At 36.0% G+C, this 24,028-nt stretch overlaps 1 protein-coding gene across 3 annotated transcripts in view; it reads left to right on the plus strand.

Moving 5' to 3' along the window:
• WRN (WRN RecQ like helicase) overlaps window positions 1-24,028 on the plus strand; it is a 151,650-nt gene that overhangs the window by 97,875 nt on the left and 29,747 nt on the right. For all 3 annotated transcript variants that reach the window (XM_003830758.5, XM_034965923.3, XM_034965924.3), the window contains 8 exons: window positions 8,849-9,019; window positions 9,100-9,194; window positions 10,047-10,122; window positions 10,974-11,047; window positions 14,472-14,547; window positions 14,782-14,894; window positions 17,756-17,870; window positions 22,375-22,506. In XM_003830758.5, coding sequence (XP_003830806.3) covers window positions 8,849-9,019; window positions 9,100-9,194; window positions 10,047-10,122; window positions 10,974-11,047; window positions 14,472-14,547; window positions 14,782-14,894; window positions 17,756-17,870; window positions 22,375-22,506 — 852 coding nt within the window. The remainder of the gene's footprint in view (window positions 1-8,848; window positions 9,020-9,099; window positions 9,195-10,046; window positions 10,123-10,973; window positions 11,048-14,471; window positions 14,548-14,781; window positions 14,895-17,755; window positions 17,871-22,374; window positions 22,507-24,028) is intronic.

Genomic DNA, 24,028 nt, shown 5'->3' on the forward strand with positions numbered 1-24,028 from the left:
CTTCTGTTACACTTTTCTTCAGAGGTTTGCAGTATTATGATTGTAGCTTTGACTTCAGATGGGTGACTAGGAACTCATAGAGTCTTACTAAGTTCCAGTTAAACACTACATTCATTACTTTGGATAAAACCCGTGTGTATGGCATCTTCTGCTGTTTTCATGTTCAAGCCGATGTTCAGCTCTGCAGCTCAGTCTGGAAGCATTGTGTTAATTTATCACATTGCATTTGGGTGAATCCCTAGACTAGTCTTGCTTAGGATAATTAGGAAAAGTTAACTTTCATTGTATCAAGGGACAGGTAGAACAAAATTGTCCTTTTGTCCAGGAAACTATTAAATTCTTCAAGGAAAACTTTAGTTATAGGGATTATTTTTTAAATGTCTAATTTCAGTAACAATATTTGGGACATATTTATTTTTCCTTCTGTTTCCTATCAGAAGTATTTAAAGTTATAAGAAAATTGTGGTTTTTGCCTTTACTAATGAATAAATAATCAATTAAATTCAGTTACTTTTTTTTGGAGTGATTGATGTTCCAGTATTCTTCTAAACAACCACGGGTACAAATGTGAATAAGATAGGACCGTTGCAGTCCAAGAGCTTGTTCTGTAGTCCTTTCCTTTATATGATTTTTTCCCCTGATTTAGAAGTCTATAAAGCAAAGCTAAGTATTACACACTGATAATGGCTGAATAAATCAAGAGCAAGAGATAGGATACTTTGCAAATATGCATATTTATTAAAAATGTACTTTAAAATAGAGATTAAAATTCTTGTATTGAATGTAGAATAGGTAAGCATTTATTTGTGAAATACTCGAATGCTTCATGTAAATACTTTCTGAGTTTGTATTTTTAGAAAGGAACATTTTGGAGGCTGAGGCAGGAGAATGGCGTGAACGTGGGAGGCGGAGCTTGCAGTGAGCTGAGATTGTGCCACTGCACTCCAGCCTGCGCGACAGAGCAAGATTCTGTCTCAATAAAAAAAAAAGAAACATATTTATTAAATTAGTTGTGAAATATTTTTAATGAAATATATTGAAAACTTCTGTTGATTTTTCATGTACTGATGTTTTTAGATTCTAAATGGAGTTTAAAATTTTGTTTGTAAATCACAAGTTGGATTAGAAATTTAATAGTAGAAGTGTTGCCTAAGGACTGTTTTAGGTGCTGTGAGTGAAACTGTATTTTTTATAACAAGAATTTTCGTTGTAAGGGACAGCTTAAATATAATTGAGATCTGTGAAAATGTATTCTGTCTCTATCACCTTCAGAATCTGTGTATCCCAGTTGAATGTATAATTTATAAAAATCATTCTTGTTTTAATTTGATGTAATCCAGCCATATCCAGTATCAACAAATAAGTCTAAGTAGGCTCCTTGACAAACTTGAACTGGCCACAAGAGAGATCAGATTTCACCTATTAAAAAACCAAATCAGACCACTTACACTGGCAGTCTCTTCTGGGAGTCCTCAAATTAAGAAGTTTATCCTTTGTGAAATATTACACTACCCTTGCTAGATAAAACTTTTCTAAAAGTACCACTTAATGAAAATCTGTAGACACTAAATGCAATGAAAATAAGGCATTGTTTTTTTTTCTCCCAATTTCAGTGATCTTGGTATCCTGGGATATTGTTTTTAAAATTATCGTTATAATTCCTTTGAGAATTTAGTAAAATGTTCCCTTTAACCAACTCAGGAAAAATTAATATCTTTGTACATGATTTTGAGCTGTAAAATAAACATTTTAAACTGGGAATAATTGGAGTTTAGTTAAAGAGATAATGTATATAAATATATAACATAGTAGCAGCATATAATTCTGTCTTACACAAGATTTTTCTGAATAGTATAAACAGTTATGTAGCCTATCTAGGAGTTTGTGAATAGAGTTTAAAATTTTGTTTTGAAGCTGCAAATTTGATTAGAAATGAAACAGTAAAGGTATTACTTAAGGAACTTCGTTTTAGCTGTCTGAACAACTTACTATATAAAAATCTTTAAACATTCTGTATAAATATGTGATAAGATATGCAATGACCTTAATTTTATAGATTAGAAAATAAAAACACACTCATTAATTTGCATAACTGAGAGATTAAGGGAAACTTCTCTTCTGATCACGTTAGCAGAATGCCAAATCTTGTCGTGGCACTAGAATTAGACGGTAGTTTTGATAATACATGATTTGACTATAGACATTTGTTGAAACTATTGGTAGTTTTAATCACTCTTGTAATTTTCAAACTATCTAACGGGAGAGGATTATCCATCCTGTTTTCTAGACAAACTGTTTCATCTGAATGAAATATATTCCTAGAGATAATTATCACTACTTCATCTTTTGGTTTTATTTTGCACATAGAATTATAGTTCACAATGACTTTCTGAAGCTCTAAAGTTGCAGCTGTGAGCTTCTTTGGCCTGTAGGGACTGGGAAAAAGCACCCCCGTCCTCCCCCAAGCCCCCCCACCAAAAAAAGTTAAAGTGTTTTTAACAATAGCTGTGGGCTTTTTGTAGTTTCAGAACTTAGGAGTTGCCCAGGCTGGAATGCAGTGGGGTGATCATAGCTTGATGCAGCCTTGAACTCCTGGGTTCAAGCAATCCTCCCACCTCAGCCTCCAGAGTAGCTGGGACCACAGGTGCCACCCCACCCAGCTATTTTTTTTATTTTTTAATTTTTTTGTAGGTATGGGGTCTCCCCATGTTGCCCTGCCTGTCTCAAACTCCAGGGCTCTCAGGTGATACCCACCACCCTTGGCCTCCCAAAGCACCGAGAGTCACTGTGCCAGGCTGAGTTTAAAATTTCTTGAGTTGGAGTTTATGGCTATTTTTTCCACTAGTTATTAAACATGTATTTTTGTATAAGGCACTGTATTACATTTTGTGGGGGGATTCAAAGCTAAATTAGATGAGATGCATCATCTATTATGGAAGATGTTACTTAAGAAGAAATGAGTGTAATGTAGCAGAGAATTAGATAAGGGACGTATGAATACATATAAATGCTGTTGAAGTTCTGAAGAGAGAGAGTCTTTAGAGAAATTAGAGGAGTCTTTGTGAAGGTATCACTAGAACTTCCTATTTTTGTGGAATATATAGTAGATTTTGGTGTGATACTGTGGATTTGGACATTCACTCAGAGAAGGAATGAGGGAAGAATGGTGGAGAAGAATGGCATTCACAGTACAAAAAGCAATTGTGACTTTTAAAGAAGTTAATATGGAGAAGTGGCAAGTCTTTTCTTCTCTCTTCTCTTCTCTTCTCTCTTCTTTTTCTTTTTTCTCTTTTCTTTTTTTCTCTGTCAGATACTGTTGTAAAGACTTTGCTTTTACCGGAAACTGATACGTTGGGTCATGTACCCTGGCCAGTCAGTTCTCTTTATTCTAACACTTACCGATCAGTTAGATTTCCACATTCCATGATATGTCAGTTTTGGTGACCCTTATTTTTCCACCTGGTTTATAAAGGGAAAGAATGTGATATGTCACCCAGGCTCTGGAGTACAGTAGCATGATCATAGGTCACAGCAGCCTCAAAGTTTCCAGGTCAAGCAATCCTACCTCCTTGGCTTCCTGAGTACGTGGCACTACAGGTGCATGCCACCATGCCCAGCTAACTTTTTTGTAGAGACAGGGTCTCCCTATGTTTCCCAGGCTGGTCTTGAACCCCTGGCCTCAAGTGATCCGCCCACCTTGGCTTCCCAAGATATTGGCATTACAGGCATGAGCCACTGTGCCGGCCTGAAAATTTCTCTTTTGAGATGGCATCCCACAGAAGTATACCTGCTTAGAGCTAACACTGGCAAAAAGACTATTTAACCCTATTGCCTTATTTTACTGTAGTTGAGATTGAGTTAAACTGAAAGCTGAATGACCTGTCCTAGGTCATACTGTTACTTTGTGCCAGAGTCAGGATGAGCAAATGGATTTCCTGCCTGCTAGTCTAGTGTCTTTTCTATTTATTGTGCTGTAACATACAGTTTTAAATTTGTACTTTTATGCCCAATGGACATGATAGCTCACACCTGTAATTTCAGCACTTTTGGGAAGCTGAGGTGGGGGGATTGCTCGAGACCAGGAGTTCAAGATGAGCCTGGGCAACATAGCAAGACTCCATCTCTATAAAAAAAATTTAAAAATTAGCCAAGTGGTGATGTGTGTGCGTGTAGTCCTCCTTGTGGGAGGTTGAGGTGGGAGGATCGATTGAATCTAGGAATTCAGGACTGCAGTGAGCCATGATTACACCACTGCACTCCAGCCTGGGTGACAGAGCAGTACCCTGTCTCAAATGAATGAATGAATGAATGAATGCCCAAATCCCTAAGCTATGTTCTGTATAGCAGCTTTTTCATCGTAGGCAGTTTTTACTCTTATCAGTGGACAACCTACAAAATTAACTAAACACTTAAGCAATTAACAGAGGAGGCCTTGTTCAGAGTGAGAAATCATTAAGCATTTGTTGTTGAAATTTCTTACTGTACTCTGTTTTAATTTTTTTTTTTATGTTACTTGTTTTAGTTTGGATTCCTAGTTGAAAAGGGAATATGATTCCTTTAAAACAAAGATACTCTGCTTTAAAGCAAAGGTATATCATCCTCTTCATGGTGATTGCCATGGAAACAAGACAATGTAAATTTATTCAAATAGTACACAGTTTTTATAGTTATTGGTCATGAGGGGAAGGGACAGTTAATCCCTACTGATCAGATAAAACCTCATTGTTTCATACTAATAAATGGTTTTTTTATGCTTATGAAAGGAAAAGCCAGAAGTGTAATTTTTAGTGTTTAGAGAGCTAGTGATTCTAGTTAGGGAACTTAATACCTTTGATGTTATTAGTTTGCAAGCAATAGAATCCACTACTACCAAGGTGACCCCTAGCAGATGTAGAGTACCATTAACAAGTGTTCCAGGGAAGGAAAGCCAACTAGATACCAAGTCATGCTTTTTACTCTTAGATTAAGAAATTCAGGTTGAGTTAAAGGATCAGCTGTTAACTAATAAAAAAGCAGATTAATATTACGGAGCCAGGCTTTGTCCTGGTTATGGACTTAATCTTCACAGCATCCTCAAGAGATAAAAATGAATATACCTGCATATTAGATGAGGAAATAGAAGATAAGTAACTTGCCAGAGCTATGACGTGAACTCAGGTAATGTAGCTTAAGAGCCCCCACATGTATGTATATTGGGTGTGTGTGTGGAGGGGGTGCGTGTGAGTGCTTGTGCATGTGTGTGGTATAATAAGAAAAAATTAGCATTTATGCCTGTAATCCCAGCACTTTGGGAGACCGAGGCACAAGGATCTCTCAACCCCAGGAGTTCAAGACCAGTCTAGGCAACATAGCGAGACCCCACCTCTACAAAAAAAGTTTTAAAAATATTAGCGGGCATGGTGGAATACACCTGTAGTCTCAGCTGCTTGGGACGCTGAGGTGGGAGGATCCTTGAGTCCAGGAGATTGAGGCTACAGTGAGCTATGATGACACCTCTGCACTCCAGCTTGGGTGACAAAGAGAGACCCTGTCTCCAAAAAAAAAAATTAGAACTAGTTATCTGGAGGCCTGTGTTCTAGGCCTAGCTTTAGTACGGCTACACAGTGACACATTAGGCTACCATTTAACATCTTTGAACCTCTGATAATTTGTTAACAATATGGGTAAAAATGACTAAGATAAATCAAAGAGCTCCAGCATTCCCTCCAGCTCTGAAATTCTATGATGTTTTATCTTATTTTACTTATAAAAATAAATTATATTATGTATATTTAAAGTATACAATTTGATGTTATGGGTTACCTATAGTAAAATGATTAGTATAATGAAACTAATTAACATATCCATCATCTTATATTGTTAACCATTTTTTTATTTTTGTGGCAAAAGCAGCTGAAATCCACTCATTTAGCAGGAATCCCAAATACAGTTCAGTTGTATTAATTGTAATTCTCATGTTGTACATTCGATCTCTAGACTTGTTTATGCTACGTATGTTTGACTTTTAAACATTCTACTCAAATCAACCCTAAGTCAGGGTTAGCACAGACAGGACTTGTTAACAAGGAAGAAGGTGCCACATTGTACCTGGGTGTTTACATTTCTCTAAATCTTGTTCTGATCATATTTTAATAAATATAATCATCAGGACACCAAAATTCATTCCTTAGCTATTAAAAAATTCTATTCTATTTTATTGTTAAGATTTAGGAGAGCATGGTACAGATTCTCTTAACTATGCCTATCAGAAGCCTATGTTTTAAGTCCAATGTATAGGCACTGCTCTGTTTGTCTCTGTTGGGAACTTACCCTGCTTTACCTAATTTCATCCTAGCTTCCTTTTTGTGAAAGATCACCCTTGCTTAGCCTATTTTTTGGCAAATCTACACCTTGGAAATAGTAGTAAATGACATAAGCATATTAATATTTATGATGTGATTTATTTTTGTTTTCAAGTCATATACTTGGGAAGATTCTCAAATATTAAAACAATGTATCTTTACATTTAAGTATGTCATTCTTGTTCTGTTTTAGAAGGCTTGTATTTGCATTTTTAACATTCCAAAAGGTAAACCTGTAATCATAATATTTTCATCAATTCAATAAAACCATTACGTTTGTAATAGAGAGCCCTATAGTTGCCTTAGTTAAGTTTGCTGCAACTCATTTTATATATTCTTTTAATTTTGATCCCTGCATTTTTAATTGATTATTAAACCTTCATTAGGATATATATGAAATGTAAAAATATTGAGTTATAATCTACCGTTTTCTAAAATTTTATACTGCATTTTTATATAGAAATTCAAATTGCTCATAATCATTCTAGTGAATTTAAGCAGAAAGGTATTTATTACTAGGTATTAAATGGCGTGTAATATTGTTGACAAGGTTCCACTGCAAAATAGTTCACCAAGGGAGCTGTGGCCTCTTCTCTGATCAAGAAGCCATCTGTCAACTTGGGAAGCTTCCACTATAGCACCTAACCCCAGACTACATTGAGTAGGAAGCTGTAATAATCAGGAAGCTTCTACCTTTGCATGCTCTGCAGACTAACGTGAACCTGCTGTAATTTGTAACCACAAAACGGATGCCTGTTGATACTTACGAAGCTCATCATTGTATGCTGGGTTCTTTGCTAATACTTTCTTATAAAAATTAAATACCTCCACAATCATGCATGCTAGCAGAAACAGCAGAGGAGTAGCCTTGGCCTCACTTCCTGCTTATACCTGTCATGCAAATATACAGAACCCAGAACCCTAGCTGAAAGGGAGTTTGAGAACTAGTATTTGTATTGTCCCAGATTCTGCAGTGGAAGAATTCATAGTGGATGGAAGTTAGACTGACCCTTGAATTACAATCAGCCACATTCATCACAAATACATTAAATAAGAGTAATTTGCCATAAAGCTCTATGTTTGTATACTTGTTTTTTTTTTTTTTTTTTTTTTTTTTGAGACAGGGTCTCACTCTGTTGCTCAGTCTGGAGTGCAGTGGTGTCATCATAGCTCACTGCAGTCTTGATCTCCTGAGCTCAAATGATTCTCCTGCCTCAGCTCCTGCTTCAGCCTCCTGAGTAGCTGGGACAACAGGTACACACCACCACACTTTGCTAATTTTTTATTTTTTGTAGAGATATGGGTCTCACTGTGTTGCCCAGGATGGTCTCGAACTCCTGGGCTTAAGTGATCCTCCCAAAGTGTTGGGATTACAGGCATAAACCACTGTGCCTGGCCCATATACTACATATATTTAAAAGTAGTATTTAAATGTGTAGGATGAATGAAAGAGGCAGTAAGAGGACAAAGTGAATGAAAAAGTACTTCTATAGGAAGTGAAAGCAGGAGAGTCCTCTCTGTTAGAGAACAACAGAATTGCATATGACAGACTAGCTTTCTTAATATTTCTAGAATTTGATGGCTGTGAAGAGCCTCCTGTAGGAATTCTCCCTTCACTTAGGAAAACATACCTCAAAACCATCAGCTGTTTAGCATGCACCTGCTTTTCCTGGTATATCTCAGTGAAGCAGCGAAATTGTAAATGATTAAGTAAACTTTGCAGTGTATCATGTGCAAAAGCACAGTAAAAACAAAAATGCATTGGAAGCTGTGAGTTGTTGCACTGCACTCATGGATGAGTAGCTAATTGGTTCGCATTGCGTTTTTTTGTTTTGTTTTGTTTTGTTTTTTTGAGATGGAGTCTTGCTCTGTTGCCCAGGCTGGAGTGCAGTGGCGTGATCTTGGCTCACTGCAAGCTCTGCCTCCCAGATTCACGCCATCCTCCTGCCTCAGCCTCCTGAGCAGCTGGGACCACAGGTGCCCGCCGCAACACCTGGCTAATTTTTTGTATTTTTAGTAGAGACGGGGTTTCACCATGTTAGCCATGATGGTCTCAATCTCCTGACCTCGTGATCTGCCCGCCTTGGCCTCCCAAAGTGCTAGGATTACAGGCATGCCGCATTGCGTTTTATATAATTCTCATGGTTCTAGTCTCGAGCTGTAGGATTTTGATCACTGTTTCAAACAATAATGTGAGTTTGCTAAGAGGTCTAAATAACAAAAGCTAAGTGTTCCAAACACATATCCAAATCTATACACTGGGAAATGCATCTGAATTATATGTGAAATTTCCTGCCATTATTTAAGACACAAAAGGAACATTATTTTGATAATGTATTTATTTGTGAGTTGAGTGTTCAGAATGAGCATGATGGGTATAACATTTTTGTAGGTTTTTAAAGTTGAAATTTAGTGTAAATCCAAAGAATCAATAGACAAGTCTGTGTTTTACTTAACCTATATGTTTAAATTAGCATTTTAAATACTGATTTTATTCCTAATTTCAGAATTCTCAGCGTCTTGCCGATCAATATCGCAGGCACAGTTTATTTGGCACTGGCAAGGATCAAACAGAGAGTTGGTGGAAGGCTTTTTCCCGTCAGCTGATCACTGAGGGATTCTTGGAAGAAGTTTCTCGGTATAACAAATTTATGAAGATTTGCATCCTTACGAAAGAGGTAAACAGTGTAGGAGTCTGCCTGTTTGACTTAATTTTGTTTCCCACTCCACATTAAAAGATCCTTTTTGCTTTTAATAGGGTAGAAATTGGCTTCATAAAGCTAATACAGAATCTCAGAGCCTCATCCTTCAAGCTAATGAAGAATTGTGTCCAAAGAAGTTTCTTCTGCCTAGGTTCATTTTTCAGTTTTTTTCTTGTAACTTCTGCATTTTTTGTTGCTATTTATGTGATTCAAATTATACCAGTTTATAGGCCTCTCACAAGTAAAATGAATTACCTGTTTGTTTTTGTATGCCTATTTTAGTCAGTTTGGGGGAAGGGATCTGTGAGGAAAGGATAAGTCATAGAGCACTTTTCTTTTTTAAGAGACAGAGTCTCTCTGTGTTGCTCAAGCTGGAGTGCAGTGGTGCGATCATAGCTTACTGCAGCCTCGATCTCGTGGGCCCAAGTAATCCTCAGCCACCTGAGTAGCTGGGACTACAGGCATGCACTACTATGCCCAGCTAATATATTTTAATTTTTTGTATAGAGGCATGGTCTTCTAGTGCTTCCTAGGCTGGTCTTGAACTCCTGAGCTCAAGTGATCCTCCTGCCTCAGCCTCCCAAACTACTGGGATTACAGGCATGATCCACCGCTCCCAGCCAGAACATTTTCTTGGTTGATGGGAAGTAGCTGACCATGGTATTTAGAAAACTTCTTTCTCATCGATTAAAGAAGCAGTATTGAAATCAATGCGGAGGAATCCATATATCGTATTTACTTCTGGTGTGTAGAAGTGGAAAGGGAATACATTTGTTGCTTACTTTTTTGTACCTTTACATGTGATTGATCACTTGTGAGTTTTTTCTTTCAAACATCTTAAAGCTTCCAGAGCTTTTTCTAGAAAAAAAAAAATCAGTTTTAAGAATCACCAGTTCTAAAAGGGTAATATCTTATTCATCTTTCTGAGAATGGAGTATCATGATTCATGAATTAGATACTTGCATCTTAACATTTGAAATAATTTAATTTTATTATTTTTTAGTTCAAAAACTGTATCTTCGGGCACCAAAGAGCATTGTTATAATCAAGTACCAGTTGAATTAACTACAGAGAAGAAGGTTTGTTTTAAAGAAATTGTTCTGATTTATTTCATTCTTTATTGGTTCAAATTCTGTTTAAAATTTTATATTTTAATTCCTTTCCAATTAAAGAGAAAATGGCATGTATAACAAAGCATAAAATTCGGCCAGGGAAGTGATGTGAACAGACTAAAATTTATTGTATATAATTTCTGGGGCTAATAAAGAATTGGAGGTATTTGAGAAAGGAATTAATTTGGGTTCTTTTAAACCTATCTGCTAACTCATTTGGCTTAGAGTATTCACATGTTATAATACTTATAGTTGATCAAAAAATTGTTTCCTAAGTGTTCTTATTAAAGACACACACACACACACACACACACACACATACATTCTTTCTCTCTCTCTCTCTCTCACACACACACGCACACACACTTATGTACTTTCTTGCTTTTTTTGATCTAAGATCTTAGATAACTATTACAGATTAAATACTAATCCACTGGCAGAATTCAGCTAATTAGAACACTGGAATAATAGGCAAGCATAGTGAATTACATTTTCTGGTGAACTTTTTCTGCTTTATTGAAGTATGCAGAATGTAAATGAATTGTTTTTATAACTTTGGCACTTGCTGTATCTTAGAGCATTCTTTTGATGATTTATTTTCTGTAGTTTCGGGAGAGATAAGACATTGGAATGCGTTTCTAACTACCTTTAGAACTTTAGAAACTGATAATTTAGGAGGTTATTTTCAGGTGATTAATTTGACAGCTTGATTAGGCAAAGAAAAAATTGTGATTTTGAGATTTTTGTTTCTTATTTTCTTCACATTTAAAAGTTTTTTGAAACTTTTTTTTAATGGACCTTTATATGTTTAAATGCAGTCTAACTTGGAGAAGTTATATTCTTATAAACCATGTGATAAGATTTCTTCTGGGAGTAACATTTCTAAAAAAAGGTACAGAGTTCCATATTTCTATGTTCTATACTTACTTTATGAGTACTTTTTTTTCTAAAGAGAAAGAACTGTCAGATGTTGGGCTATTTCATTGGCAAAAGGAAGTTAAATTTAAAACATAAGCTTTTCAGTATTAGAATGATCAAAGTGAGCTATAAAAGAATAATGTTAATTTAATAGCTAACACTTCTTGGATATTACTGTTTGTCAGGCATTATGTTAAATGCTAAGAACTTTATATGTGATATCTCATTTAATTCTTACAAGAGTCTAACAGCTGTTACTATTTATCGCCATTTTATAGTTGAAGATACCAGGGGTTAAGAAGTTGACAAACTTGTTCAAGAGCATACAGCTAATGGCCTAGCTGGCTTTCAAGTCTATATTTGTCTACCTCTAGCATCAAGACACTATTTATTTTTCTTTGTATGAAATATGTACAGGCATACTTTGTTTTATTGTGCCTTGCTTTATTGTGACTTGCAGATATTGCATTTCTTATAAATTGAAGGTTTGTGGCAACCCTGCGTCAAACAGGTCATATTAGCCCCATTTTCCAATAGCATGTTCTGTTGTCATGTCTTTGTGTTATATTTTGGTAGTTCTTGACTGGCCATTCACCATTTCTCTCCCTCTCCTCGGGTCTCCCTGTTCCCTGAGATACAACAAAATTGAAATTAGGCCAATTAATAACTCTATAATAGTCTCTAAGTGTGTTTTTTTTTTTTTTTCGAGACTGAGTCTCACTCTGTTGTTCAGGCTGGAGTGCAGTAGCACAATCTCGGCTCACTGCAATCTTCGCCTCCCGGGTTCAAGCGATTCTCCTGTCTTAGCGTCCTGAGTAGCTGGGACTACAGGCGCCCCCCACCATGCCTGGCTAATTTTTGTATTTTTAGTAGAGACGGGTTTTTGCCGTGTTGGTCAGGTGGATCCTGAACTCCTGAACTCAGGTGATCCGCCTGCCTTGGCCTCCCAAAGTGCTGGGATTACAGGTGTGAGCCGCTGTGCCTGGCCCATCTCTAAGTGTTTAAGAGAAAGGAAGATTCACATGTCTCTCAATTTAAATCAAAAGCTAAAAGTGATTAAGCTTAGTGAGGAAGCCATGTTGAAAGCTGAGATAGGCCAAAAGCTAGGCCCCTTGCACCAAACAGTTTGCAAAAGCAAAAGTTCCTGAAGGAAATTAAAAATGCTACCCCAGTGAATACAACAATGATAAGAAAGCAAAGCAGGCTTTTTGCTGATATGGAGAAAGTTTTAGTGGTCTTTATAGGAGATTAAACCAGCCACAACATTCCCTTGAGCCAAAGCCTAATCCAGAGCAAAGCCCTAACTCTCTTCAATTCTCTGAAAGCTGAGAGAGGTGAGGAAGCTGCAGAATAAAAGTTTGAGGCCAGCAGAGGTTGGTTCATGAGGTTTAAGGAAAGAAGCCATCTCCATAACATAAAAGTGCAAAGTGAAACAGCAAGTGCTGGTATAGAAGCTGTAGCAAGTTATCCAGAAGATCTAGCTAAGATCATCGATGAAGGTACCTGCACTAACAGCCTTTGAATGTAGACCAAATGCTTTCTACCAGAAGAAGAAGCTGTCTAGTACTTTCATAGCTAGAGAGAAGTCAATGCCTGGCTTCAAAGCTTCAAAGGACAAGCTGACTCTTGTTAGAAGCTGATGCAGCTGGTGACTTTAAGTTGAAGCCAGTGCTCAATTAGCATTCTGAAAATCCTAGGGCCCTTAAGAATTATGCTATATCTACTCTGCCTTTGCTACATACATGTAACAACAAAGTCTTGATGATACCTGTTTACAGCATGGTTTACTGAATACTTTAAGCCCATTGTTGAAACCTGCTTGGACAAAAGATTCCTTTCAAAATGTTATTGCTCATTGACAACACTTAGTCACCAAGAGCCGTAATGGAGACATACAAGGAGACTAACGTTGTTTTCATGCCTGCTCACTTAACATCCATTCTGTAGCTCATGGATGAAGAAGTAAATTAACCTTTCAAGTATTATTATTTAAGAAATACAGTTTGTAATGCTTTAGCTTCTGTAGCTAGTGATTATCAGAGACGGGTTTTTAAGAGGTTTTCCAGAAAACCTTCTGGAAAATATTCACTATTCTAGAAGTCATGAAGAATATTTGTGATTCAGGAGAGTAGGTCAGAATATCGATATTAATAGGAATTTGGAAGAAGTCGATTCTTATTAAAATCAAGGGTTTAGTGATAGACATACTGAGTTTGGGATACCTGTGGAGTAGTCCAGAAGTTAATTTAAATATATGGGCTTAGTGTACAGAAGTGAGCAGGGTGCTTATATATGAATAAATATTATTTTAAGATATATTTAAATTTTCCTTAAAATAATACCTATACTTGATATAAAAAGTTAATTGGAAATTAGTGGCTTATGACAAGCATATCAGCCCACACTCTTCCCAAACCCACTTTGCTCTTATTCATAGAAGCTGTCATCTTCAAATCTTCCAGCTGATTTACCTGGCGTGTGCCTTCTTATTTCTGAATGACACGCTTAGAGTACTATTTTTTTGACTTAGCAATTTTAGAAATTTTCTACTCATCTCCTATTATGGTAGATTTCCCCTCCTTCATTCCTCCTCCAATATAATTATATTTCATCATATTAATAATTTGTGTATATATATTTTTAATATAATATGATAATATTGTATTTATATTATTAAAACTACACAAATATTATATACACACTACTAACCCAACCGTGTTATTATGGCCACCACTACCTTTATTTTTTTCCTTGTGTTAGTGATTGTCTTTGTTTTATTTTCTTGGTTTTTAGTATTCCTTTTACTAATTTTCTTTTTTCCTATTTCAATCTCTCATTATTTGTTTACTCATTTGGAGTGTTCCTTGACTTTTATCCCCTCTTACCTAGTGACATTTTAATTTTAGTTATCAAATTTTTAATTTCTAAGAATGCTTCTTGTTCTTTTCTTGTTTCTTCTTCCCCACCAGCCAAAAATCTATGATGTTATAGCAAGGATCATACATTGTATCCCAGTAGGTTAAGAAACCTTGGTTAAAACCTGTTGTATCCCAGTAAGTTAAAAGACGTTAACGTGTCATCTTCAGTATGGATGAAAGAATATTTTCTTTCAAAAGCAGTTGGTTGAGGAAGAGAATGGGACAAATGCTCTTTTTAAAACACCAATTTTGTGACGAACTCAAATTGCAATTTTAACTTTACCATTATAATGAATGTATTTGATCCAAAATGTTTAAAATCTAGGCTGTTGTCATTTAAATAACAAATTACCTTACTGGTATCATGAAGAATAAATGTTTGTACTGATTTGGAAAGACATTCTCATTTAGGGGATGAAATAGAAAGTCAATGAGGAGAAAGAACAGCTTTTATTATTTATTTTCTTTTAAATATTTTAGTATCATGGTACAGTCACCAGAAAAAGCTTACAGTTCCTCAGAGCCTGTTATTTCGGCACAAGAGCAGGAGACTCAGGTAAGGCTTTTGTAAAAAGGTAATTAGTTTATGATAGGGTAGTTATGATTCTATGTATGCTTAAAATTCTGTATTTTGCCAGCATTTTAAAAATTGTTCTTAAGCTAAGAGTCTGAGTTTATATTTCAGTTTATATTCATTCTAAGGAAAAATGTGGTATCTGAAGCTCTAAAAAAAAGGACTAGATCTTTTAAGTACACTTTAAAAAGTGTTGTTTCTTTGTTTTTTGTTCAGATTGTGTTATATGGCAAATTGGTAGAAGCTAGGCAGAAACATGCCAATAAAATGGATGTTCCCCCAGCTATTCTGGCAACCAACAAGATACTGGTGGATATGGCCAAAATGAGGTAAACTATCTTTTGCATGTGTTCTCATTTATTTCCTTCTAACAAAATAGATTTGGAAAATATATCTAAGTTGATAATATGACCATAGCTTCCACTGTCACATCTGGGAGGTGACTCAGATTCCCCCTGCTGCGATGCTTATCTCTTTGCCAAGCTTTAGTACCGTGTTTCGATATGAGTAAAAACCAGTTACGTTTTCAGCAATCATATTCAATATTTATAAAATCTAACTCATTATTTACCCACCCTACATTTTATCCAAATGCCGAAACTCCTCTTTTTGGATTCTTTATTTTTGATTATCATACCATCACATTCGTAGTCAGAGGTTCCTAATGCTTAAAACCTCTGATCCGAATTTTCTCTCCTCCAATATAAAACCCCTTCGTCTTCCTCCTCTTCTTCTTAATTTTTTTTTTTTTTTTGTCTGAAGACTTGTCTCACTGTGTTGCCCAGGCTGGAGTGTAGTGGTGTGATCACTGCTCACTGCAGCCTTGACCCCCTGGACTCAAGCTATCCTCCCACCTCAGCCTCCCGAGTAGCTGGGACTACAGAACATGCCACCATGCTCAGCTAATTTTTGTATTTTTTGTAGAGACAGGATTTTGCCATATTGCCTAGGCTGGTCTTGAACTCCTAAGCTCAAGCAATCTTCCCGCCTCAGTCTCCAAAGTTCTGGCACTACAGGTGTGAGCCACTGTGCCTGGCCTCTTTTTCTCATTTAAATACTTTTCATACCTTTTGTAAAACGGGTTCCTTGTTGCCTGTCTATGCCTTCCTCCTCCTTCTTAATGACACCACGTTAATTCTGACTGTTTTCCCTTGGCCTGTTGCAGAAGCCTCTTAACTATTAACCCTTCATTCTCTCTCTCTGTTTCATCCCATATATGAGTACCAAACTAAATCTTCCTTTATCATATCTTACTTCTGCTTAAATGTTTTTTTTCTAGCTTAGAATTCAAGGCCCTCTATTTATGAACTTAAACTTACTTTTCCCTCTAAGTTACAGAATTTGAAATGGTTTATCTTACCTGGATTGTTTATCACTTGTTGAAGACCCATTTTCAACTTCCATATATTTATTTACAGTGTTGCTTCTCCTTGTAGTTTCCTTGATTCCTCAAAACTCCTTTTAAGAAATTCTTGAAGATCTCACTTTATTACTATTTCTCGCTTTATTACTATAAAGACTATGAGAAGGTCTTTCATGATCTTATCAGCAAAGTAATTCCTCTCTCTTGAATTCATAGAGGACTTTCAGATGAATTCTAAAGATGCTTCTGTAGCACTTACCACACAATGCTATATTTTATTTTTTTGTAATTAGTGGTAAACAAGTATTATTATATCTTCTAGATTTTAAACTCTGAATAAAGATACTAGCTCCTTATCTTTTTGTGTGTCTCCTGTAGCACCTAGCACAATGCCTCATAAACAGGAGGTGATCATTAAATATTTAGAATAAATTATTTCCCAAGAATAGTTGCTTGGTAATTGTATTTGTCTTTTACTTCCTTTTAAAAAATTGTTTCTGTCACTAAATTGCATCCAATAGATGTTACTCGAGTGCAGAATTTTCTAATGACATTACACAGTGCTACATCTGACGCTAATTCTTTTGTTAAAAAATAAATATTCTGGCCGGGCGCGGTGGCTCACGCTTGTAATCCCAGGACTTTGGGAGGCCGAGGCGGGCGGATCACGAGGTCAGGAGATCGAGGCCATCCTGGCTAACATGGTGAAACCCCGTTTCTACTAAAAATACAAAAAATTAGCCGGGCGTGGTGGCGGGCGCCTGTAGTCCCAGTTACTCGGGCGGCTGAGGCAGGAGAATGGCGTGAACCCGGGAGGCGGAGCTTGCAGTGAGCGGTGATCGCGCCACTGCACTCCGGCCTGGGTGACAGAGCGAGACTCTGTCTCAAAAAAAAAATTAAAAAATAAAAATAAATAAATATTCTAAGACCATACTTTAATAGAGGTGTTTTTTGTTTTTGTTTTGTTTTTGTTTTTTTTTTTTGGCGATAGAGTCTCACTCTGTCACCTAGGCTAGAGTGCAGTGGCGCGATCTCGGCTCACTGCAACCTCCGCCTCCTGGGTTCAAGCAATTCTCCTGCCTCAGCCTCCGGAATAGCTGGGACTACAGGTGCGCGCTGCCACCCCCGGCTAATTTTTTGTATTTTAGTAGAGATGAGGTTTCACTGTGTTGTCCAGGCTGGTGTTGAACTCCTGAGCTCAGGCAATCCACCTGCCCCGGCCTCCCAAAGTGCTGGGATTACAGGTGTGAGCCACAGTGCCTGGCCCAGAGGAGATATTTAATGAAAAATAATAATCATTAGATCGGCAGATTTTTAGAAGGAGGGCATCGAATGGGTGCTTGGATATTGGACACAATAAGAAATATTGAGCTAAAAGTCTGAAGGAATTGGCAGATATACTGTTACAGGTAAACACTTTGTAGAAGGAAATAATGAATGAGACTTTCTTTTGAGATTTTCTTAGCCTCTTAGTTGTTCCCAGTTAGAGCCTCATATTTTTCCTTTTCATGACAATAAAAATAGTAATAAAATCAGTAATAAAGTGAATATATGAGATGTTGACCTGTTCCTTTATGACAATGTCCTGTTTACCAATTAAGTGTGTTTTTGTGGTGATGGGGGCAAGACAAATCTTTAAATGGTGGAAAGCAAAGAAAGAAATTATAAAACATGATTAGTTGTATTATACGTTGTTTTTGGTTGTTGGAAAAACTATACATTTATTGAGAGAATCATTAGGAAGCTGAACATCAGCTATATTGCTGGAGTGATACTGTTTCAGTGGTTTCTTGACCTTTTTGTTGTTGTTGTTGTTGTTAAACACAGACCAACTACGGTTGAAAACGTAAAAAGGATTGATGGTGTTTCTGAAGGCAAAGCTGCCATGTTGGCCCCTCTGTTGGAAGTCATCAAACATTTCTGCCAAACAAATAGTCTTCAGGTAAAATACTGTGGTTTGCAGGAGCTCTTAGAGAATAAGCATTTTTTGTAACCGTTTCAAAAGTACCCTTCAGAAGCAACATTTGCTCACTTTATTTGCATTTCCATACTGGACACTTAGAAAATGAATTAAAATTGTTTTTACAGTCAATCTGTTGTAAAAACATGTCAGTTATATACTTTTAAAGATGATACTAAAAAGTAGTTGTCCAGGCTGCTGATGTCTTTCTATTTCATTGGGAGGTTTTGTTTTTAAATTGGAAACATTATTTTAGGTTGATAAATTATAATTTTACATTCAAATGTGATAGTTGGAATTTAAAGCTGGAAAGTTATCCTTGCTATGAGTTGGTCAGGAGCTCAGCCACTTTCTTTTGGTTTAGCATCTTCTCTAATCTCCCTCCCCTTCCAGTAATGCTGTCTTTTGATAGTAAGTGGATTTCATATTATTCTCTTCAGTTTTAATAGTGTTTCCTTCATATCCTTTTATTATTGCTTGTTCTGCCCTAAGTGACCATTTCCAGAAATGTCATTTAGGATTTTCTCTAAACTCCATGTAGCAGACTCTATGATGCATACTCTGCAGAAGGTGAGGCAGTGGGAGGTAGAGGGGAGACTACTAGACTAGGAGTCACGGAATCAGGACTTTAGTTCTTCCTTACAGTTGTTCATCTGGTGAACCTGCACATGTCCTTTAATTTCCTTGGGTCTCCATTTCCTCAGCTACACAATGGAAATGACACTTCCTCCCCCACATCCAGGAAACAACAGATGACATTAGAAAATAGAAGACATGGGATAAGTATAAAATGTTGAAAGAGTTAAACACATTCAAGGCAATATTAAGGGATTATTTTTTACTTCCAAGAAGCTCCTGGAAGCTTTGGGCAGGCACAGTTGGATCCTACTTTAGAAAAATCTTTCTCTAACTATAAGTAGAAAACCCTTCTGCTTTTTGAATGTAGCATTTCCCTCTTTTGATATAGAGTATCTTTGGCAACTTTAAATTTTCTTTTTCATACTCTTATATAAGACATCATGTGAAAATTCTTATTTCTTACTGAGTTTTTGGAAATGAAATTATAATGTCTTAATAGTTTGAGAAAGAATATCATACCTACCAGCAGTAATTGAGTAAGTTCCCTCTCTTTGGACACTTGAAAGTAGTATCTTCTTTCATGAATTAGTGATATTATTTAATAATGAATGAATGATCTCTCCTAACTCCCCTTCAGAAGAGGAAAATGAAGTAGGGGAAAAGGTAAATTCCCCAAGGGATAGGTATGAAACCTTTATGAACCTTCTGGATAGAGAAGATGACTGCTGATTTCTGTGATTAGAAATTATACTTGGGTTATTCTGCAAATTGAAATGAATTATTTAAAAAAATCAACTTTAATGTTTATTAAGCAAGTTTTGTTATTCATGAGTTTCATTAGCCTTTAATATTTTTTTAAATTTTGAAGTAAAATTTCTTGCTGTCACAATACACATTAAAAATTACAAATATGACACATATTAAACACATTAAGATGGCCATATAGGAAAAATATGCTAAAATATTTTTATATAAATACATTTTTTGAGAATTTTGAGAATTTCTGGAACAAAGTAATGATATAATCCATAAATGTACAATTAAAGAGTTTAGGGATATCCAAAATACTTAGCAAAGTAATCTGAAATAATACTCTTAGGAAGGTAGGGCAAGAATGTGATTCTAGTAAGCAAAAATGTAATCAAATCGTATTCTAGTCCCAGCTACTCGGGAAGCTGAGGCAGGAGAATGGCGTGAACCTGGGAGGCGGAGCTTGGAGTAAGCCGAGATCGTGCCACTGCACTCCAGCCTGGGTGACAGAGCGAGACTCCATCTCAAAAAAAAAAAAAAAAAAAAAAGACTATATGAACATGTATGGCATAAATATGTACAAATATTATTTATTTTAAAAAAATTCAGGGGTAGGGGCAGGGTAGTTAGAAAATATCTAAGGATGTTCATGAAATAATATTGGCTATGAATGACAGTTGATGAAACCGGGTGATGCCCATCTTATCCCCTCGACTCGTGTATATGTTTGATATATCCCACAATAAACCTTAAAAAAAAAAAAAGATGAGTGGTCAATTATAGGAAGATATAAATAGAAAAGGCAATAAGGACAAAAGTTGGCAAAGCTTACCTAAGCACTCTTCAGATAAAAAGACATTTTTGCTAACTAGATTTGAATATTATAGTTTAATTGTCAAGGAAAATGCCTCAACTTAATCTTTGTTAAGAGACTACTTAAGGCACTATCAGAAGTTCCCTCATGGCGAGGTGCAATCCCTCATGCCTGTAATCCCAGCACTTTGGGAGGCCAAGGCAGGCAGGTTACCTGAGGCCAGGAGTTAGAAAACAACCTGGGAAACATAGCGAGACCCGACCTCTACAAAAACAATTTCTTAAAATTAGCCAGGCATGGTGGTGCTAGCCTGTAATCCCAGCTATTTAGGATGCTTAGGCAGGAGGATTGCTTGAGCCCGGGGATTTGAGGCTGCAGTGAGCCATCATTGTGCCACAATACTCCAGCCTGAGTGATAGAAAAAAAAAAAAAGTGTCTTTGTTATATTCCAAACTTGTTCTCAACTTTCAGGTGAGCTGGCTTCCTGTATAACTCTTCTATAGGACAGAACATACTGGTTGGGGCAAGTGAAACTGTCTAGTTGTATGCCTCATAAATTAATGAATTTGCTTTCTAATATATACACTGATATTTATACACACATACACATAAAACCAAGCTCAATAGATGGGTAGTGCAGCTCTATTCCCCAAAACCCAACTACCCTGTAACAAGACACATTAGACTTTTGAGATTGCAAAGATGAGGACTGAAGTGCTGGCCTAGACCATGGCGTTGCCATAGTGGGGTGACCAGTCTGAATAGCCAACAATGCTTCCTCAGTAAATACCCATTTTGTCTTGGTGGGATTTCTACAAATTGCAAAATGCAGCTATTCTGAAGCTGTAAAAGAGAAACAGAAACATGTAACACCTGGGACTGTTTTATTAGGCCCACCGTATGCTCAGAACATGAAATCTCCACTGCTAGGGTTATTTGATTGAAATTATCTTTTGTGTTGATGTGAGAGTTTAGCTCTGAGATTCTTCCACATGTAAAATGTAATCCCCCAAAGTATTTGGCAAGCACATTTTACTGCCTTGGGTCAGATAATTCAAACATTAGGCATCATATATATAGCATGTAAAAAGTAAAACAGAAACATTTATGTTTCTCACCAAGCAGTAAATTAGTACTCAACTAATAAATTTCTTAAACTCCCTAATAACAGAATATGGAAACAAAAAATAAATCTTTCCAAAAGAAGAGCTCATGGACACATTTCCTCATATATGTATACATAATATAGTAGAACACATGATAAATAACCTTATAAAAATGATACCAATATCATTCATCAAGAGACGAGGCTCTTCTTTAAATTATTAATTTCATCTGTTACAGGTTTTATTATGACTGTAGTATGCTGTTTTCATCTACCTTTTATGTGTAGTTAAAAAAATAGTTTTCTATCTCTTTACCTTTATTTCAGCCTTTAAAAAGATTCCATTATTTTTTCATTAATCTTGTTTTTCAGTTTTCCCCATTTTTTCTTTTAAACATTTCTTTTTTTTTATTTTTTTATTTTTTGTATTGTTTTCACTTTTTTTTTTTTTTAATTATAAAGATTTAAACGTTAGACCTAAAACCATAAAAACTCTAGAAGAAAACCTAGGCATTACCATTCAGGACATAGGCATGGGCAAGGACTTCATGTCCAAAACACCAAAAGCAATGGCAACAAAAGCCAAAATTGACAAATGGGATCTAATTAAACTAAAGAGCTTCTGCACAGCAAAAGAAACTACCATCAGAGTGAACAGGCAACCTACAACATGGGAGAAAATTTTCGCAACCTACTCATCTGACAAAGGGCTAAACATTTCTTAAGGAACCATATTTAAGATTTTATGGAATACTTAGATTTCTAGTTGGGATGTATCATTTAAAATTAGATATGTAGAGAGAGTGTTATGATATATTTCCTTACGATATATTAGTGGTTATAGTACCTAAATTTGAATAGTGATTCTGTTCATTCATTCATTCATTAATTCATTCATTCAATATTCACTTCCAGGAGATTGGGGACTTATTTAAAGACAGAGTAGTTCACATTATAGTTCCTTTTTTTAGTCCTTCTTATTCGTTAAAGAGAAGACTAGGAAATGTTTGTTATTACAAATATTTTATTAAAATTTTGTGTGCTCTAGCATTATTTTACCTTTTAAAATCAATAGATTAAAAATCCAACTTCTTTTTGAGCTCCCCATAAAAAGGGAATTATTTGTTGCTTATGGGTTTAACTTGTGTTATTTTTTTCTTAATGGCTAATTATCATACATATATCCTATTATTGTATTGATATTACTGATCATTTGTGCTACATTAAAAATTCTGTAGACAGACCTCTTTTCAAGTACAAAACCTCAAGAAGAACAGAAGACGAGTCTGGTAGCAAAAAATAAAATATGCACACTTTCACAGTCTATGGCCATCACATACTCTTTATTCCAAGAAAAGAAGATGCCTTTGGTAAGTGTGACTTTCATGTTACAGGGAATTTTTTTAGTTTACTTAAACTTGTGTTTTATCAGCTTTTTAGTATTAAAGCTCTGACTTGGGATCAATTTCCTCCAACCCTACAATAAATCTCAGTTTATCTTTAATTTTAAAAGAGAATGTTGTTTTCTTTTTCTGTTAAGCCTCCCTGTTAAGTAATAGCAGCAAGTTTAGTTTGGCCATGAATATCTTCTAGAGATTGTATCGGGGTACTGAAAAACACATTTATAGCTCAGAGATACTGCATCAGCCATATTTTAAAATGGGACTAACAGTTTAAAAACTATAAATATTCACAGTGTTAAGAAACAATCTCAAGATGCATTAAGAAAAAGGAAGGTGCAAAACAGAAAAACAAACGTAAATGTGTGTGCATATGCATGCTTATATAGTCACATATTCTTGTATGTGTACAAAAAATACACACTGGATCTCTGCAAGCATAGCCAAGCAACTGGAAATATGTTTTTAAAAACTTGCTTTTCATTCTGTCTCTTCTAGTACTGTTTTGATGCTCTTTGAAAACAATCTAATTGCTGTAACAAATGACCATACGTAGGCCGAGTGTGGTGGCTCATGCCTGTAATCCCAGCACTTCGGGAGGCTGAGGCAGGCAGATCATTTGAGGCCAGGGATTTGAGACCAGTTGGACAACATAGGGAGACCCTGTCTTTACTAAAAATACAAAAATTAGCTGGGTGTAGTGACACATGCCTGTAATCCCAGATACTTGGGAGGCGGAGACATGGGACTTGCATGAACCCAGGAGGCAGAGGTTGCAGTGAGCTGAGATTGCGACAATGCATTCCAACCTGGGCGACCGAGCAAGACTCGGTCTCCAAAAAAAAAAAAAAAAAAAAGGCCATATGTAATGTTTCTTCATTGTTCTAAGATAAATCTTTAAGGCTGTTGAGGTTTTTTTGTATACAAAATGGAGAGTAAGTTTTAATGGGATGGGACAAAATGAGGCTTACAGTTAAGTTTAATTTGAGTTCACATCCTGTTGACATTAAGTTGATTTGGAACAAGTGATATGGTCCAATGCCTGCTTTTCTATTGTCTGTGGTTCCATCCACTAGTGCCTGTGTTACACACCTCTTGTTCAGGTTTTATCATTTAAAATAAATAAGAATAAACAGTCCATAGCTTATCTTACTTACTGAATAAATGCTCTAATTTGACAGTCATGTTTCTTAAAGTTCCTTACAAAGGCCATTGCCCAAGAAACCAAATAATTCCATTATACTATTTTTGAAATAGAACACATAATAAATGGGAATTTTAAGTTCAGTTTCTTATGTAAATAATAACTTCTATGTACATGTTAAATATGCCTGTATATACCTAATTTGACCATGTATGTATAGTAGAAATGAAAACAGTTACTAAGAAAATTTGTTATTGGCTCCAAATTTTCTGAATTAAGTGTATTCTAATGCTCAGCCATAATATGGGGTTTCATGTGTTAGTTTATGTATTCATGGTTAAAAATGTG

This window comes from Pan paniscus, chromosome 7 (assembly GCF_029289425.2).
Source record: "Pan paniscus chromosome 7, NHGRI_mPanPan1-v2.0_pri, whole genome shotgun sequence".
NCBI lineage: Eukaryota > Metazoa > Chordata > Mammalia > Primates > Hominidae > Pan > Pan paniscus.